This window comes from Bombina bombina, chromosome 7 (genome assembly GCF_027579735.1).
Source record: "Bombina bombina isolate aBomBom1 chromosome 7, aBomBom1.pri, whole genome shotgun sequence".
Lineage (NCBI taxonomy): Eukaryota > Metazoa > Chordata > Amphibia > Anura > Bombinatoridae > Bombina > Bombina bombina.
In genome coordinates this window covers 490,819,908-490,838,105 of record NC_069505.1, presented here as the reverse complement: position 1 = coordinate 490,838,105, position 18,198 = coordinate 490,819,908, and the positions used below count along the sequence as shown (strand labels likewise).

Here is an 18,198-nt window from a genome sequence, read left to right as displayed (position 1 = left end):
CGTGAAAATCCCAGTAGATCAGCAGTTTTTTAAATACTTAGACCAGCCCATCTGGCACCAACAACCATGCCACATTCAAAGTTTCTTAAATCCCCTTTCTTCCCCATTCTGATGCTCGGTTTGAACTTCAGCAAGTTGTCTTCACCACGTCTAGATGCTTAAATACATTGTGATTGGCAGATTAGCATTTTGTGTTATCAAGCACCTAATAAAGTGGCCGGTGAGTGTGTATGTATATATAATAAAAAATCCTTTTATATCACAAGCTCTTAAAGTGATGGTAAACTCTCTCCCCTTTATAAAATCAGATCCGGATTATTATTTTTTTATTTTAGATGGAGTTTAATTCATCAGTTGTAATGAAAATGCGCTACAGCTTACTTTTTAATATAAATATAAAATTCAAATTCCCAGTGCTCCGCCACCCACGTCAAGTTTTTTTTTTGTTTTTTTTTTTTCCCCTGTGAGCTAAAGGTTTGAATTGTTGTCCAATCAACATTCTGGCTACAACAAAATGCGGGGAAAAACTGATTGGAGAATTCAAACCGTTGGCTAACAGAAAAATTGACTTTTGAAGTGGGCGGTGGAGCGCGGGTTTGAATTTCATATCTATATTAAAAAGTAAATCGTACCATCAGTTTAAGGACAATGTCCTCTCCTTCTATATCCATCCCCATCTGTTGTTGTGTCTGGGACACGGGATATAGGATTCAGAACTAAAGAAAGAAAGGGCGCCACATAAATCTGTGTAATAATACTGTTTGATACTTTACTTTGGAGGTAAGTGCATTGTTGCAATCACAATAAATAATCCTAGAAAGAGCCCCATCATGTGACAGATGATTGTGATCACTTAAGGTGCGAGATACAGGTCACTGCTCATACAGTGTCAACAACCATAAAGTATTGTTGATGCTATCTGCAATCGTATTGTAAAAAACAAGATGTGTCATACATACAGAATATTAGAAGACCGCAAACTACAGTAAATTACTTTGCTACCCTATACTCTAATCTAAGAGAAGCATGAGAATAAAAATGTAAAGAAAGTTAAACTTAACATACACAAAAGGGTTTCCATAAATGTAAAAAAAAAAACTACCAAGGACATGTTAAAGGAACATTCAACACTTGGGGGTCAATTTATCAAGCTCAGTACGGCGCTTGATGCCCCGTGTTTCCGGCGAGCGTTATGAAGCAGCGGTCTAAAGACTGCTGCTCCATAACCCGTCTGCCTACTCTGAGGATGATTTGCCGCAAATCTGCAGGGGGCGGCATTGCACCAGCAGTTCACAAGAACTGCTGTTGCAATGATAAATGCAGACAGTGTATGCTGTCGACATTTATCGATGTGCGGCGGACATGATACGCTGCATCGTATCATATCCGTCGGCACTATCATAAATAGACCCCTAAAATTGTTATTGTTTAAAAAGATTGATAACTCCTTTACTACCCATTCCCCAGCTTTGCACAACCAACATGGTTATATTAATAGACTTTATAACATTTAAACCTCTAAATTTCTGCCTGTTTCTAAGCCACTACAGACAGCTTCTTATCTCATTAATTTGTATTAGCTTTTCACAACAGGATACTGCTAGTTCATGTGTGCCTTATAGATAACATTGTTCTCTCTCCGATGGAGTTGTGCACAACACAGCACTAATTGGCTAACAGTCAAGCCAATAGATAATAAATAGCCATGAGATCAGGGGGCTGTCAGGAGATGCTTAGATAGAAGGTAATCACAGAGGTAAAAGTATATTAATATAACTGTGTTGGTTATGCAAAACTGGGGAGTGGGTAATAAAGAGATTATCTATCTTTTTAAACAATAACAATTTTAGAGTTGACTGTCCCTTTAATCATAATTAAGGGTTGCACCTGTGTCTGCAAATGTAGCATTTGGGTCCTGAATAAATAATAATAAAAGAAAACTGTGTCCAGACCCTACATGTTTAACCTTTTAAAGCCGTTATGCCGTTCCATTCCGTCATAATTAGACTGGGCTTTAAAGCCGTTATGACGGAATGGAACGTCATAACTAACGGCTGTCCTGAAGCCTTCTGTGCTTCAGGGATTTAATCGCGGTCTGGAGGGCGTTCCTAGGATTGTAGGGACGCCCCCCAGATGCGATCCAATAATTGAAATCTCGCGATCGTATGCACGATCGCGTAGTTTCAATTTGTCTACATCGGAACAGTTGTTCCGATGTAGGCACTTTAACCCTGTCACGAAAGGGTTAAGAGCTAAGGAATTTGACGACACTTATTTTATGAGCATTTCATTTCTTCTGTAGAATGAAGGACTTCACCAGTTTGAAGAGCAACCCGTGGAGAATCTTTTCCCAGAGCTTCAGAACCTACCCAGCAAGTGAGAGAGAGAGAACCAATTGTATGTCATACGGGGGACAATGTTAAAATAAATGGAAGCAAAAGTGACACATAATCACCCAGAATTCATTTGGGTGACCTAAATCTTTACACCAAATAACTAGAGGGGTTACCAGACGGCAATACTTATTTTGTTAAGTTGTTGCCAGTTGCACATTATGAATTTGTTTCCTTGTTTAATCCTGCAGCATTATATGGCTGAGCGTGTACAACATCCCAGACACCCAGCGGCGCATTACTGCCTATGGATGTCAGAGTGGGCACGTCTGTGTGTCACACGTGGAGCAGAGGAAGCGAGGTAACTTACCAATTCTGTGTGGCTCTGCAGTGTTATTGAAACCGTGCTGATATAGGTGCATTTCCTCTACAGAAATCCTTCAGAGCTGGTCACTGCAGCAGGACGGCCCATTGTCTAAGGTGCTTATATTCAGTTTGCCAAGTGAGCACAGGAGAGCGGGGGGAACAGAGGACTGGAGGCAAGGTGGGTATCTGTGTGGGGCAAAGTGAGTAACGGGCAAATGTGGAGGAGAACGTTAGGTTTATCTGGATTATAATTGCTTACCTTATATTCTTTTAGATGGTGGAGAGGTTCAGAAGTACCAGGAGGAATATAGTGTCCTTGTCACCAGTACCATTGAGATGTCTGCGGTTTATAGGTTAATAAACTATTCATTTGTTCCTCCTTCTGCATGGTGAGACAGCGACAGAAATGAGCTGTAGGATATGGATTCTGCACATCTCCCCAAGGGTTACTCAGTGACAAAGACAGCAGGGTTCTATATCCCTTCTCCTAGGTGACACAGCTGTGTCTGTATGCCCCTCTGCTGGGTGACACAGTTGTACAGATAAGAGGGGACTATGGGACATGGGGCCTATCCAGTGGTGGGATTCTGACATTTTAGAAACAGGTTCTTTAACTTCTCTATAATACAAAACCTTTACACTTTATAAATTGTATGAACACAAGAGGGAGCTATAGGACAGGGGTCTGTACCTCGCCTGCAGGGTGACACAAGAGGGAGCTATAGGACAGGGGTCTGTACCTCACCTGCAGGGTAACACAAGAGGGAGCTATGGGACAGGGGTCTGTACCTCGCCTGCAGGGTGACACAAGAGGGAGCTATAGGACAGGGGTCTGTACCTCACCTGCAGGGTGACACAAGAGGGAGCTATAGGACAGGGGTCTGTACCTCACCTGCAGGGTAACACAAGAGGGAGCTATGGGACAGGGGTCTGTACCTCGCCTGCAGAGTGACACAAGAGGGAGCTATAGGACAGGGGTCTGTACCTCACCTGCAGGGTGACACAAGGGGTGCTATGGGACAGGGGTCTGTACCTCACCTCCAGGGTAACACAAGAGGGAGCTATGGCACAGGGGTCTGTACCTCACCTCCAGGGTAACACAAGAGGGAGCTATGGGACAGGGGTCTGTACCTCGCCTGCAGAGTGACACAAGAGGGAGCTATGGGACAGGGGTCTGTACCTCGCCTGCAGGTGACACAAGAGGGAGCTATGGGACAGGGGTCTGTACCTCGCCTGCAGGTGACACAAGAGGGAGCTATGGGACAGGGGTCTGTACCTCACCTGCAGGGTAACACAAGAGAGAGCTATGGGACAGGGGTCTGTACCTCACCTGCAGGTGACACAAGAGGGAGCTATGGGACAGGGGTCTGTACCTCACCTGCAGGTGACACAAGAGGGAGCTATGGGACAGGGGTCTGTACCTCACCTGCAGAGTGACACAAGAGGGAGCTATGGGACAGGGGTCTGTACCTCGCCTGCAGGTGACACTAGAGGGAGCTATGGGACAGGGGTCTGTACCTCGCCTGCAGGTGACACTAGAGGGAGCTATGGGACAGGGGTCTGTACCTCGCCTGCAGGTGAAACTAGAGGGAGCTATGGGACAGAGGTCTGTACCTCACTTGCAAGTGACACAAGAGGGAGCTATGGGGCAGGGGTCTGTACCTCACCTGCAGGTGACACTAGAGGGAGCTATGGGACAGGGGTCTGTACCTCACTTGCAAGTGACACAAGAGGGAGCTATGGGACAGGGGTCTGTACCTCACCTGCAGGGTAACACAAGAGGCAGCTATGGGACAGGGGTCTGTACCTCACCTGCAGGGTAACACAAGAGGGAGCTATGGGACAGGGGTCTGTACCTCGCCTGCAGAGTAACACAAGAGGGAGCTATGGGACAGGGGTTTGTACCTCACCTGCAGGGTGACACGAGGGGTCTTATAAATTTGCCCACACTGTAAAATAGCTCCCTCCAGAGCTATGACATGGAGACTGAAATGGAAGTAATGTAGCGGCACAAACAAGTTTGATCATGCTTACAACACCTTTATTGCTTCATCATATTTAAAAATGTGTAGATATTAGGAAGGGGGAGTCCTTTCTGACATGTTTTACGTTGATTACAGGTACATAGTGATAGAAAAGTTGTGGAAAATCTTATCTATGACTAAGCATTTGTAATTGGTGCGAGTTGGGACTCTGTCCTTCCAAATATTTTCATATTTTATTTTTTATTTTATTTTATTTTTTAAGTTTTGAAATATTTATTGCAGGGTGACACAAGAGGGAGCTATGGGACAGGGGTCTGTACCTCGCCTGCAGAGTGACACAAGAGGGAGCTATGGGACAGGGGTCTGTACCTCGCCTGCAGGTGACACAAGAGGGAGCTATGGGACAGGGGTCTGTACCTCGCCTGCAGGTGACACAAGAGGGAGCTATGGGACAGGGGTCTGTACCTCACCTGCAGGGTAACACAAGAGAGAGCTATGGGACAGGGGTCTGTACCTCACCTGCAGGTGACACAAGAGGGAGCTATGGGACAGGGGTCTGTACCTCACCTGCAGGTGACACAAGAGGGAGCTATGGGACAGGGGTCTGTACCTCGCCTGCAGGTGACACAAGAGGGAGCTATGGGACAGGGGTCTGTACCTCGCCTGCAGAGTGACACAAGAGGGAGCTATGGGACAGGGGTCTGTACCTCGCCTGCAGGGTGACACAAGAGGCAGCTATGGGACAGGGGTCTGTACCTCGCCTGCAGGGTGACACAAGAGGGAGCTATAGGACAGGCGTCTGTACCTCACCTGCAGGTGACACAAGAGGGAGCTATGGGACAGGGGTCTGTACCTCACTTGCAAGTGACACAAGAGGGAGCTATGGGACAGGGGTCTGTACCTCGCCTGCAGGGTAACACAAAAGGGAGCTATGGGGGGGTCTGTACCTCACCTGCAGGTGACACTAGAGGGAGCTATGGGACAGGGGTCTGTACCTCACTTGCAAGTGACACAAGAGGGAGCTATGGGACAGGGGTCTGTACCTCACCTGCAGGGTAACACAAGAGGCAGCTATGGGACAGGGGTCTGTACCTCACCTGCAGAGTAACACAAGAGAGAGCTATGGGTCAGGGGTCTGTACCTCGCCTGCAGGGTAACACAAGAGGGAGCTATGGGACAGGGGTCTGTACCTCGCCTGCAGGTGACACTAGAGGGAGCTATGGGACAGGGGTCTGTACCTCGCCTGCAGGTGACACTAGAGGGAGCTATGGGACAGGGGTCTGTACCTCGCCTGCAGGTGACACTAGAGGGAGCTATGGGACAGAGGTCTGTACCTCACTTGCAAGTGACACAAGAGGGAGCTATGGGGCAGGGGTCTGTACCTCACCTGCAGGTGACACTAGAGGGAGCTATGGGACAGGGGTCTGTACCTCACTTGCAAGTGACACAAGAGGGAGCTATGGGACAGGGGTCTGTACCTCACCTGCAGGGTAACACAAGAGGCAGCTATGGGACGGGTCTGTACCTCACCTGCAGGGTAACACAAGAGGGAGCTATGGGACAGGGGTCTGTACCTCGCCTGCAGAGTAACACAAGAGGGAGCTATGGGACAGGGGTTTGTACCTCACCTGCAGGGTGACACAAGGGGTCTTATAAATTTGCCCACACTGTAAAATAGCTCCCTCCAGAGCTATGACATGGAGACTGAAATGGAAGTAATGTAGCGGCACAAACAAGTTTGATCATGCTTACAACACCTTTATTGCTTCATCATATTTAAAAATGTGTAGATATTAGGAAGGGGGAGTCCTTTCTGACATGTTTTACGTTGATTACAGGTACATAGTGATAGAAAAGTTGTGGAAAATCTTATCTATGACTAAGCATTTGTAATTGGTGCGAGTTGGGACTCTGTCCTTCCAAATATTTTCATATTTTATTTTTTTTTTATTTATTTTTTTAAGTTTTGAAATATTTATTGGAAAACCAAAAGATAGATGTACATCAGACGAGGAGACGCAGCTCCAATGCAAAAATTTGACAGTCACAAACATAACATAAAGTTGAATACATCTAATGTGAACATAAACAATTTAGGATGTAATAGATTATTGAAAAAGAGTCTGACTTGTCTAGTCTTGATCCATGACCGACAAGTCTAAAGGTAAGGGGGGAGCTGGGTCAAAGTAATTGAGAAACTGGAAAACCTTGATGAGGGTCGTTGAGAAGGGGAGAAGAAAGAGGGTGAAGGGGGATGGGCTGAAGACAGATTTTCATATTTTTTTAATGATGATGAAGCAATTAAGATGTTTTTTTAAGCATTGTCAGACTTGCTTGTGCATAGATGATGTGTTCAACTTTTGCAGTGTTGCACCTCAAAACAATTCAGGTGAATAATTCCTGTTTACAGTAACAGGAAAGTGCCTGGAATAGTGTCTTTGAACTGCAACACATGCCTTTTGGACAGGGAGACTGTCCCTCACCTGCAAGGTGACATAAGAGAGAGGTATGGTATATGAGGTCTTGTAATTTCCCCCACATAGTAACACAGAAGGGAGTTATGGGACATGTAGTCTGTCCCGCCTATGTAGGGTGACACAGGAGAGAGCTATGGGATATGTAGTCCGTCCCTCACCTGCTGGGTGGCACAGGAGAGAGCTAAATTAAATGGGGTCTGTGCATGCCCTGCAGGGTGACGCAGATACACTGACAGGAGAGTATTATGGGATAAGTAGTAATCTATATGTAAATACTCTGCCATTTTGCCCTAGGAATGTTTTACAAAATGGCCTTGAGGAGCAGCTGCTTTTGCCAGACAGTGACCAGTTTGACAGTGTCCTCTGTGCTGTAGCAGCAGATGTTGACTTCGATGGAGAACCAGAGATACTCCTGGGAACTTATGGACAGGTAAACATTCTTCACTGTAAGGAGAAAATAAAGGGACTAGTTGAAGCCTATAACACAAAGGGAACACGTGGAAGCATCATTTTGCACTCTATTAGATACAAGTAGTATAAGTGTATTTCATTCCAACACATTTTTAAATGAACAGTAAATACAGTAGATTTGCATAAACAACAAATGCATGATAAAAAGACAATGCACATCTGAGTTTCAAATGAGTAGTAGTTTTTTTTGGGACAAATTTCAAGGTTATAAGAGAAAAATCCTTAAGAACCCTTAGGGTGGTTTGAGTAGGGTCTAGAACTCAGGGCCAGTTTCCCCTAAGATAAACCCATGTATCTAAAAGGGGGCAGTGCCTAATGCCAGGACATAAGTTTGGTGAAAAAGGAGATAGAGGCATTATTTGGCACACTTATAACCAGAGTATAGATGTCACATACTGCTTGGATGAGGGTGAAGTGTATATAAAATATAACTTTTAATAGTAGATCAGGTTAAAAAGTGTATTATTCCTAAAACTATATAAACAGCAGAACACACAGATGTTCGTTAGGTAGCCAGTATAAAGATACTTATTAGAACTCTATGTATGTGCAAAGAGCTATCTATTATAGTCGGATACAAATTAAACTCATCATGAGATATTCCAGGTAATTATCGATACTGATCAAAAATGAAGGAGTACACTAAGTGGTGTAACATATTCAACCGTAGTTGGTAATAATCAAGTATAGAAAATAATAGGTCCTAGAACCGCTGGTAAGACAGAGTACCTGGCTATGCTCCCACTGCGTCGGTGGGGGCCAACAAATAAATTAGAGCTGGTTGTATTAAATTATGTGTGAACACCTGTAGTTATAGTGGATGGGAAAGAACCATCTAACTATAAAGAAAAATAAAAGTTTAAAACAGTGTATAAAGAGACACGTTAGAATATCCCATAATGACACATGCTTCTCTAGTAATCAGGGTAAGACGCCCATATACTCTATAAGTGAAGAGGTTGCGATTTATAGCCAGTAAGGGCTTGAACCTAAAAAATGGGGGAGTCAGAGCTCCAATTACAGTGGCGGTCTATAGCCAGATTATCTGTATGAGAGAGGTAGTACTTGGGAGTCGCTTCGTTTAAACAATCATAGGTGAACTTCATATACCTAAGACTACCCTGCATTACCCCATGTTTTAAGGAACTCAGTATTAACCCCTAAGTGCCAATTAAGGCCAACAATATATTAGAACCGATTACCGAGAAGCAGTGCATAGGCCTGACGCGTGTTTCGCCTACTGCTTTGTCAAAGGCGCCGATCGCCCTTATCGAAGCTCATTTGTAGAGCTGTAAGGCAATCATAATGGAGGTGTGTCCGGACCATGTGACGCCTATCAGATTGCGGCAGTGTCGTCCAGAGAATCCTGAATCTGATTGCATCAATTTCGTCATTAGAGGGGAGGGGGTGTTTGCCTCTGCCAATTACCATCAAAGAAAGATACACTGATCTATTAACTAGGTGGCATTGACTATCTATGTTTCTCGTCTTAAAAGTATTTACATCCCCTCTCCACAGAATATAAAGATCGTCTATGTACCTGAGCCACAACAAGATATGCTCCATATATTTTTCCATCCTCTCTCAAAATACTGTTTCCCTTTCCCACCATTCTAAGTATAGATTGGTATATGTGGGGGCGCATGCTGTCCTCATGGCTGTGCCTCGTATCTGTAAAAAAAAATTGTCAATGAAGACAAAGTAGTTGTGGCTGAGGACAAATTTAACTAGCAGCACTATAAAAGGCATTCTTGGTTTTTATAAGTGAACTAAATGTGAACAAATTAAATCTGAAATTAACTTATGAAATAAAATATGATAAGGTGTGATACACCTTTAAGGTATATCCCCTCCCATCTCTCATCTCTCCCTATTTAAGAGAGTCATTTCCCATGAACAGGAATAGGCACAGACAAAGGCTGTGGCGGACATTTTCCAAAGTACAGGCCTTAGTGAAGGACACCAAGGTACATTTGAAATTAAAAACATTATTTTATAGTGCTTGGTGTTGTTATACTGATGCAGATACCACTGATCCTATAACCAGCCCTCCTCTGGCTATAACCATGTGCCAGTGTCACTACTGTGTCATTATATAGTGCTGGGTGTTATTATACTGATGCAGATACCACTGATCCTATAACCAGCACTCCTCTGGCTATACCCATTAGCCAGTGTCACTACTATGTCTTTGTATAGTGCTTGGTGTTATTATACTGATGCAGATACCACTGATCCTATAACCAGCACTCCTCTGGCTATACCCATGAGCCAGTGTCACTACTGTGTCTTTGTATAGTGCTTGGTGTTATTATACTGATGCAGATACCACTGATCCTATAACCAGCCCTCCTCTGGCTATACCCATGTGCCAGTGTCACTACTGTGTCATGATATAGTACTGTGTGTTATTATACTGATGCAAATACCACTGATCCTATAACCAGCCCTCCTCTGGCTATACCCATGTCCCAGTGTCACTACTGTGTCATTATATAGTGCTGGGTTTTATTATACTGATGCAGATACCACTGATCCTATAACAAGCCCTCCTCTGGCTATACCCATGTGCCAGTGTCACTACTGTGTAATTATATAGTGCTGAGTGTTATTATACTGATGCAGATACCACTGATTCTATAACCAGCCATTCTTTGGCTACATACATGTGCCAGTGTCACTACTGTGTCATTATTATATAATGCTGGGTGTTATTATACTGATGCAGATACTAGCCCGGATGAAGCCAATCTTTTGGTGAAACGTACGTCGGCGAACTCAGTCTGAATCTGAGCATTGGGAGGAACGTTACATTTCTGTCATTGCAGGAGGATTGCTTGGCTCAAACAGTCCCAGGATATAGCAGTATATATCGGCGGTGCGAGAGTGTAGAGGAGCAGTGTTGGGACGTTGACACTATATCCCTCCACGGAAAGTTTGTACTGGGATTGCCTGGTCTTCGGCCGTGTAGAGGTTGAGCTCCTTCCAGGATCACTTCCACCCTTTACCACATGTCAGCGGTTACGCTGAAACAAGTCTGTGAAAGGCATTCCCAGCAATGTGTCTTTGCATCGGCCACCGTATGGATTACAATATCTCTTCTTTCCTTTGAATGGTCTGTGCAGGACTGTGATCTATTGCTGTCACACCTTTGGACACTATACGATAAGTATTATATTAATCGTTGAACGCTGTGTACAGGGTATTGACATTTGCTAATCGCTACCATTTTTGCTACTTTAATGTATTGTTCCTCCTTTTGATCAAAAGTATTGGTGCATATTAGGTAGGAGAATATTGTCTTACCTGACTATTTGGATGTTTATTTCTATGTTTATTTCTATGTTTATTTCTATGTTCACTGTGCACAGTAGGATTGTTATTGTGTATGTAAGCGCAACAATCAAAGTAAAAGTTTATTTGACCAAGAGTACTAATATAAGGTATCTTTATTTCTTGTTTAATTTATACTGATGCAGATACCACTGATTCTATAACCAGCCCTCCTCTGGCTATACCCATGTGCAAGTGTCACTACTCTGTCATTATATAGCGCTGGGTGTTATTATACTGATGCAGATACCACTGACCCTATAACCAGCCCTTGTCTGGCTATACGCATGTGCCAGTGTCACTACTGTGTCTTTATATAGAGCTGGGTGTTATTATACAGATGCAAATACACGTCCAGTATTTCACTCAGACTTTATTTATTCCATAACTTATCACCCAATATCGCTTGTAGTCTCTTGACAAGCCACTAACTTTATTCACACTACATATTTTTTTTTTTTTATTCCTATTATTTAATCAGAAAGAAAAGTTATACAGTACTAAGGTTGTGGCAGACACTGCAAGGGCTAGTCACGGACACCAGTGTCCGTGTACGGACACCTTGCCTATCCCTGCCCATGAATCCTTGCCTGTAAATTGAAGTTACTTGACTTTGATAATTTTGAGTCACTTTCTTTCCTGAACCAGGTCATATCTATGCTCTTAATAGGAATTATCATAATATCCTATTTATTTACTTAAGTTACTCTTATTATTTAGCATATGTTTACTACCTGATTACCTTCAGGGAATACATTGTTTCCTCTGCAACGGATCACTACAACATCCTGCAACCAACTCCGGATCTACTTTGCTCAGAGTTCCGGTAACCAGTCACACTCACACCGGACACCTCTCAAACCGCTCCGGTCTAACTCACATTACTTCCACAGAAGTTAAGGTAATATCTGCTCAAATCTTTATTATCGCAATCTGCAGATTGAGGAGACATACAGACCTAAGGTACTTTAAGCAGTATTTCTTTGCACTGACTTGCATCTACTTTGATTCTCTGTGAAATCCGTTTTTGCAAACTGCCTTGTTTTTTATGCCTTACATCTGCTTATACTCATCAGCCTAAAGGAATGTTTATGCAGAAACAACTTACATATATTATAATACCTATCTGAATGGATGTAGCTTGTATATATTTTAGTTTGAGAGTGTGCGAGTGTGTGAAGAAACTCCCTAACACTAAGCTGGAATATCTGCTAATTATCTGCCTGTGAACAGGAGCTGCACATAACTTGGAATCTGATACTTGTGAACAAACTTATTCCTATACTGACCTATTTGAATCTTACTTACCTCCCTTTTATAAGCAACTCTAAACTATTTATCCTGTGTAATACTCTGTTTGGGAATATCTATTTATCTCAACGAGTAATTCACTCATATACACTATCAAATGACTCATTGTATATTTCCCAAGTAACACATCCATTGTTCCTTGGCAAGTACTAATTGGGAGCAACAAAACATTTAAAGGAGACTCAAGGTTTTGCACTGTGACTTTAAACAAGTGCATTACAAACAACAACTTATTTAAAGGAGTCTCAAGGTTTTGCACTGTGACTTTAAACAGGTGCATTACATAAAGTAACATTTCTGGACCTTAACATATCGAGAGATAGTTTTGGCAAAATAAAAACTGATCTGCATAGAAAAGAAACTGCCACCAATTCTATTTTGAGATTCGAGAGTGCTCATCATATATCCACTAAGAAAGCTATCCCTTTTGGAGAATTTTTACGTCTACGTCACAACTGCTAGGAAACAGATACCTTTTAAAATACAAGCTAAAGATCTGAAACTAAGATTGAGGGAGAGGGGTTACCATAACTCTGTACTAAAAACAGCGTACCATAGAGCACTACACATCGCAAGAACAGATCTCCTGATACCTAAAATTAGGGATGGAAATGACAATAAGGTGAGATTTATCGGCACCTATAATGAGGCCCATAAAGATATTATTGATATCCGGAACAAACATCTTCACATAATACATACAGACGAAAATATGACCAAAAAAGTGGGTGACAGAGTATCGATAAGTTGGAGTAGGGCACCAAACATCAGAGACAGAATTGTTAAAAGCCACTTTGTAAAACATGTCAATAAAAGGAAAGACCACCTCAAAGGCACATATCCATGTGGTACTTGTACATTTTGTCCATACACACATAATGTGAAAGAGATGAACATTTTCCCAAATGTAACTAGATAAATGAACAAATTTTATATCTGCCGTACCAGGAACACTATCTATTGCATGGAATGCATATGTGGAAAAAAGTACGTAAGTATGTCCACAAGAGAACTAAGAACAAGACTAGGCGAACATTTAGGCAAAATTCGAAATGCCAAAAATTATCTTGAGAGAGAACGAAAAATTACAACAGTGGCGAGACACTTTTTGGAAAAACATGGTGGCAAACCTGAGCTAAAATGCTGGGTCCTTCAAAGGGTGAGACTTGGCATAAGAGTAAGAGGTGGCAACATAGAAGCAGCACTTCTAAGAGAAGAAACCAAATGGATATTTTGGCTGCAAACTATGGCCCCCAAGGGACTAAATGAACAGCTAACATATGGTCCTTTTCTATAGAAGTACAAATAAAATTATATCCATCATATAATCTGTATATAGCTGATATAATATCATCTTAGAATATATTAAATACCCTAAGAAACATTAAAACTCTAACAAGTACCCAAGACAATTGTTACATAATGAGTGCAGTCTTATGAGTTTTTGTGTTTTTTTTTGTTTTTTTTATCTTTGATGAATTTCTAAATTCAATGCAAATAAGGCTTGAGATCCCTTGTCCTAGATCTGAATATTTCAATATTATTCTCTCTGTTTTTGCACATAATTATCTGAAAATGATATGACTCGAAGTTCTAAACCAGTCACCATTAGATCTATACACAAATAAACTTTTGAATATGTGGGTAATTCATACGATAATATAAATTCTTGCGGAAATGAAATCTGTATACTCCATGAAGAATACACACTTGTGTGACAATACTATACGAGAAACATAGATAGTTAACGCCACCTAGTAAATAGATCTATGTATCTTTCTTTGATTGTAATTCGTGGATGCAAACAGATTCAGGATTGTCCGGATGACACTGCCGCGGTCTGATAGGCGTCACACGTCACATGGTCCGGACACACCTCCATTATGATTGGCTTACAGCTTTACAAATGAGCTTCAATGAGGACAATCGGCGCCTTTGACAAAGCAGTAGGCGAAACGCACGTCAGGCGTTCGCACTGCTTCTCAGTAATCGGTTCTAATATATTGTTGGCCTTAATTGGCACTTAGTGGTTAATACTGAGTTCCTTAAAACATGGGGTAATGCTGGGTAGTCTTAGGTATATGAAGTTCACCTATGATTGTTTAACCAAAGCGACTCCCAAGTACTACCGCTCTCATACAGATAATCTGGCTATAGACCCCCACTGTAATTGCAGCTCTGACTCCCCTATTTTTTAGGTTCAAGGCCTTACTGGCTGTATATCGCAACCTCTTCACTTATAGAGTATTAATGGGCGTCTTACCCTGATTACTAGAGAAGCATGTGTCATTATGGGATATTCTAACATGTCTCTTTATACACGGTTTAAACTTTTTTTCTTTATAGTTAGATGGTTCTTTCCCATCCACTATAACTACAGGTGTTCACACATTTTATTATAACCTGCTCTAATTTATTTGTTGGCCCCCACTGACGCAGTGGGAGCATAGCCAGGTACTCTGTCTTGCGAGCGGTTCTAGGACCTATTATTTTCTATACTTGATTATTACCAACTACGGTTGAATATGTTACACCACTTAGTGTACTCTTTCATTTTTGATCAGTATCGATAATTACCTGGAATATCTCATGATGAGTTTAATTATTATCTGACTATAATAGATAGCTCTTTGCACATACATAGAGTTCTAATCAGTATTTTTTAAGCTGACTACCTAACAAACACTTTTTAACCTGATATACTATTAAAAGTTATATTTTATATACACATCACCCTCATCCAAGCCGTATGTGACATCTATACTCTGGTTATAAGTGTGCCAAATAATGCCTCTATTCCTGTCTCTCCTTTTTTCACCAAATTTCAAGGTTACATCTATTTCCACCACCCCCCCGTATCATGTGTCAGACGTCAGCCAATCACAAATGTCTATAAGTATATTCTGTGAATTCTTGCACATGCTCAGTAGGAGCTGGTGACTCAAAGTGTAAATATCGGAAAATTGTTTTAAAATTGCTGCTCTATCTGAATCATGAAAGTTTATTTTTGATTTGAGTGACCCTTTAAGTACCTAGAAAGCAGAATGCAAGTTCTACTTAAAAACAAACAAACTGCAAATCGTGAGAAATCAGATCTACTCATGTGCTGTGGAGTTGCGCAGAACCAGTCCAATAAACCCTGAGATGTCTCAGATTTAAAGGGACAGACTTCTCCAGAATTTGTATTGTTTAAAAAGATAAACAAAATTTATGGTTACCTGATAAATTTTATTTATTTCCGAAGATAGTGAGTCCACGGGATCATCAATTACTGTTGGGAATATCACTCCTGGCCAGCAGGAGGAGGCAAAGAGCACCACAGCAAAACTTTTAAGCATCACTCTCCTTCCCACAATCCCCAGTCATTCGACCGAAGGAAAATGGAGAAAAGGAATAACACAAAAGGTAGAGGTACCTGAGGTTTAGACAAAAAAACTGTCTAAGAAAAAACAGGCGGGACCGTGGAAATTTATCAGGTAAGCATAAATTTTGTTTTCTTTCCTAGGATATGGTGAGTCCACGGGATCATCAATTACTGTTGGGAATCAATACCCAAGCTAGAGGACATAGATGATTAGGGAGGGATAAGACAGACAGACCTAAACAGAAGGCACCACCGCTTGAAGAACCTGTCTCCCAAAAGAAGCCTCAGCCGAGGCAAAAGTATCAAATTTAGAAAAAGTATGTAGAGAGGACAAAGTTGCAGCCTTGCAAATCTGTTCCACAGAAGCTTCATTTTTGAAAGCCAAAGAAGAAGAAACAGCCCTAGTAGAATGAGCTGTGATTCTCTCAGGAGGCTGCTGTCCAGCAGTCTCATACGCCAAATGAATTCTACTTCTCGCCCAGAGAGAAAGAGAAGTAGTAGCTTTCTGACCCTTGCGTTTCCTAGAAAAACAAACAAACCATGTAGAAGACTGGCGAAAGTCCTTAGTCGCCTGCAAATAGAATTTAAGAGCCTGCACAACATCTAGGTTGTGCAACAAATGTTTTATGAGAAGAGGGATTGAAAGGAAAGAGAGAAGGAACAACAATTTCCTGATTAATATTTCTATCCGAAACAACCTTAGGAAGAAAACCAAACTTGGTATGAAGAACTGCCTTATCTGCATGAAATATGAGATAAGGCAAATCACACTGCAAAGCTGAGAGTTCCGAAACTCTCAGAGCAGAAGAGATGGCAGTAAGAAACAAAACCTTCCAAGATAACAACTTAATATCTATGGAATGCATTGGCTCAAACGGAGCCTGTTGCAAAACTTTAAGAACAAGGTTAAGGCTCCAAGGTAGAGCAACAGATTTAAACACAGGCCTGATTCTGACCAAGGCCTAACAAAAGGATTGCACATCTGGCACGTCAGACGCTTGTGCAGCAAAATAGAGCAGAAATCTGACCCTTCAGAGTACTGACAGACAAACCCTTCTCCAAACCTTCCTAGAGAAAGGATAACATTCTTGAAATCCTGACTCTACTCCAAGAGTATCCCTTGGATTCACACCAATAAAGATATTTCCGCCATATCTTATGGTAAATCTTTCTGGTAACAAGCTTACGAGCCTGAATCATGGTATCAATGACCGACTCGGAAAATCCACGCTTAGATAAAATTAAGCGTTCAATCTGCAAGCAGTCAGCTTCAGAGAAATTATAGTAGGAAGCGCCAAAGGCAGGTGCAGTTGATCTAATCTAAATCTGTACGTTAATGGTAGGTATACATGAATTAAAAGGTTATAAAATAGGCAATAAAAATGGACAATAAGCAAAAATTACAATATACAGATATAAATTCACACAATAAAACAATGAACTGGTGGATCCACCTAGCTAACAACAAATATAGACGAAACCATCACAAGATTTTCACCATCAGGATCACCACAACACTTCTCACCACCAGGAAAACAAATATACTACATCACGACACTTCTCACCACCAGGAAACAACTTTGTGTTACTTTTTTGTATATTTTTTTGTGACTTTATTTTTTGTGACTTTGCTTTTGGATTACAACGTTCAGCTGGATTGTGACACTTAGTATTTTTTGGATATCATTCACGATACATTTTTTTGGACATCACTCACGACATATTATTATTGTTATTATGTTTTGACACTTTTGGTATATATTTTTTGACACCATTTGTTGTTTTTGTATGTGTGGCTTTTTCACACAACTTTTTTATTACCCTTTTTATTACCCTTTTTTATTGTTGTTGTTATTTTTCCATTTTTATTTTTTATTTTTTCATTTTCAACCAGTATTTTCCACACTGTAACACGTGTGGGCTAGCTTTCTAGTAGTACCCACGCTTGTGTCTAGGGTCTCATCACAGACCATAGACCAGACTAGTCAATAGTTTTAATCACTCTTATTTCGTCTATATTTGTTGTTAGCTAGGTGGATCCACCAGTTCATTGTTTTATTGTGTGAATTTATATCTGTATATTGTAATATTTTCTTATTGTCCATTTTTATTGCCTATTTTATTACCTTTTAAGTCTTTATTAAATTCATGTATACCTACCATTAACATACAGATTTAGATTAGATCGACTGCACCTGCCTTTGCCGCTTCCTACTATTCACTACACATTTACACTTACTGGGCGGCTAGACGGCCTTTGTTTGAAGCCATTGGTGCATAGTCGAGGCGCTTTACCCACCATTGCAGTACTTAGCTTCAGAGAAATTAGATTTGGATGAAGAAAAGGACCCTGAAGTAGAAGGTCCTTCCTCAGAGGAAGTTTCCACGGCGGTAGAGACGACATTTCAACTAGGACTGCATACCTGACCCTGCGAGGCCACGCAGGAGCTATTAGAATCGCTGTCACTCTCTCCTGTTTGATCCGAGCAATGACTCGTGGAAGGAGAGCAAACGGAGGAAAAAGGTATGCGAACCTGAAGTTCCAAGGAACTGCCAGA

At 41.6% G+C, this 18,198-nt stretch overlaps 1 protein-coding gene across 1 annotated transcript in view; it reads left to right on the top strand.

Moving 5' to 3' along the window:
* The window catches only part of KPTN (kaptin, actin binding protein), a 56,474-nt gene that overhangs the window by 12,542 nt on the left and 25,734 nt on the right, over positions 1–18,198 (top strand). The window contains exons 6-10 of the mRNA XM_053721627.1: positions 2,303–2,376; positions 2,585–2,694; positions 2,767–2,877; positions 2,974–3,052; positions 7,456–7,591. Of these exons, the coding sequence (XP_053577602.1) occupies positions 2,303–2,376; positions 2,585–2,694; positions 2,767–2,877; positions 2,974–3,052; positions 7,456–7,591 (510 nt within the window). The remainder of the gene's footprint in view (positions 1–2,302; positions 2,377–2,584; positions 2,695–2,766; positions 2,878–2,973; positions 3,053–7,455; positions 7,592–18,198) is intronic.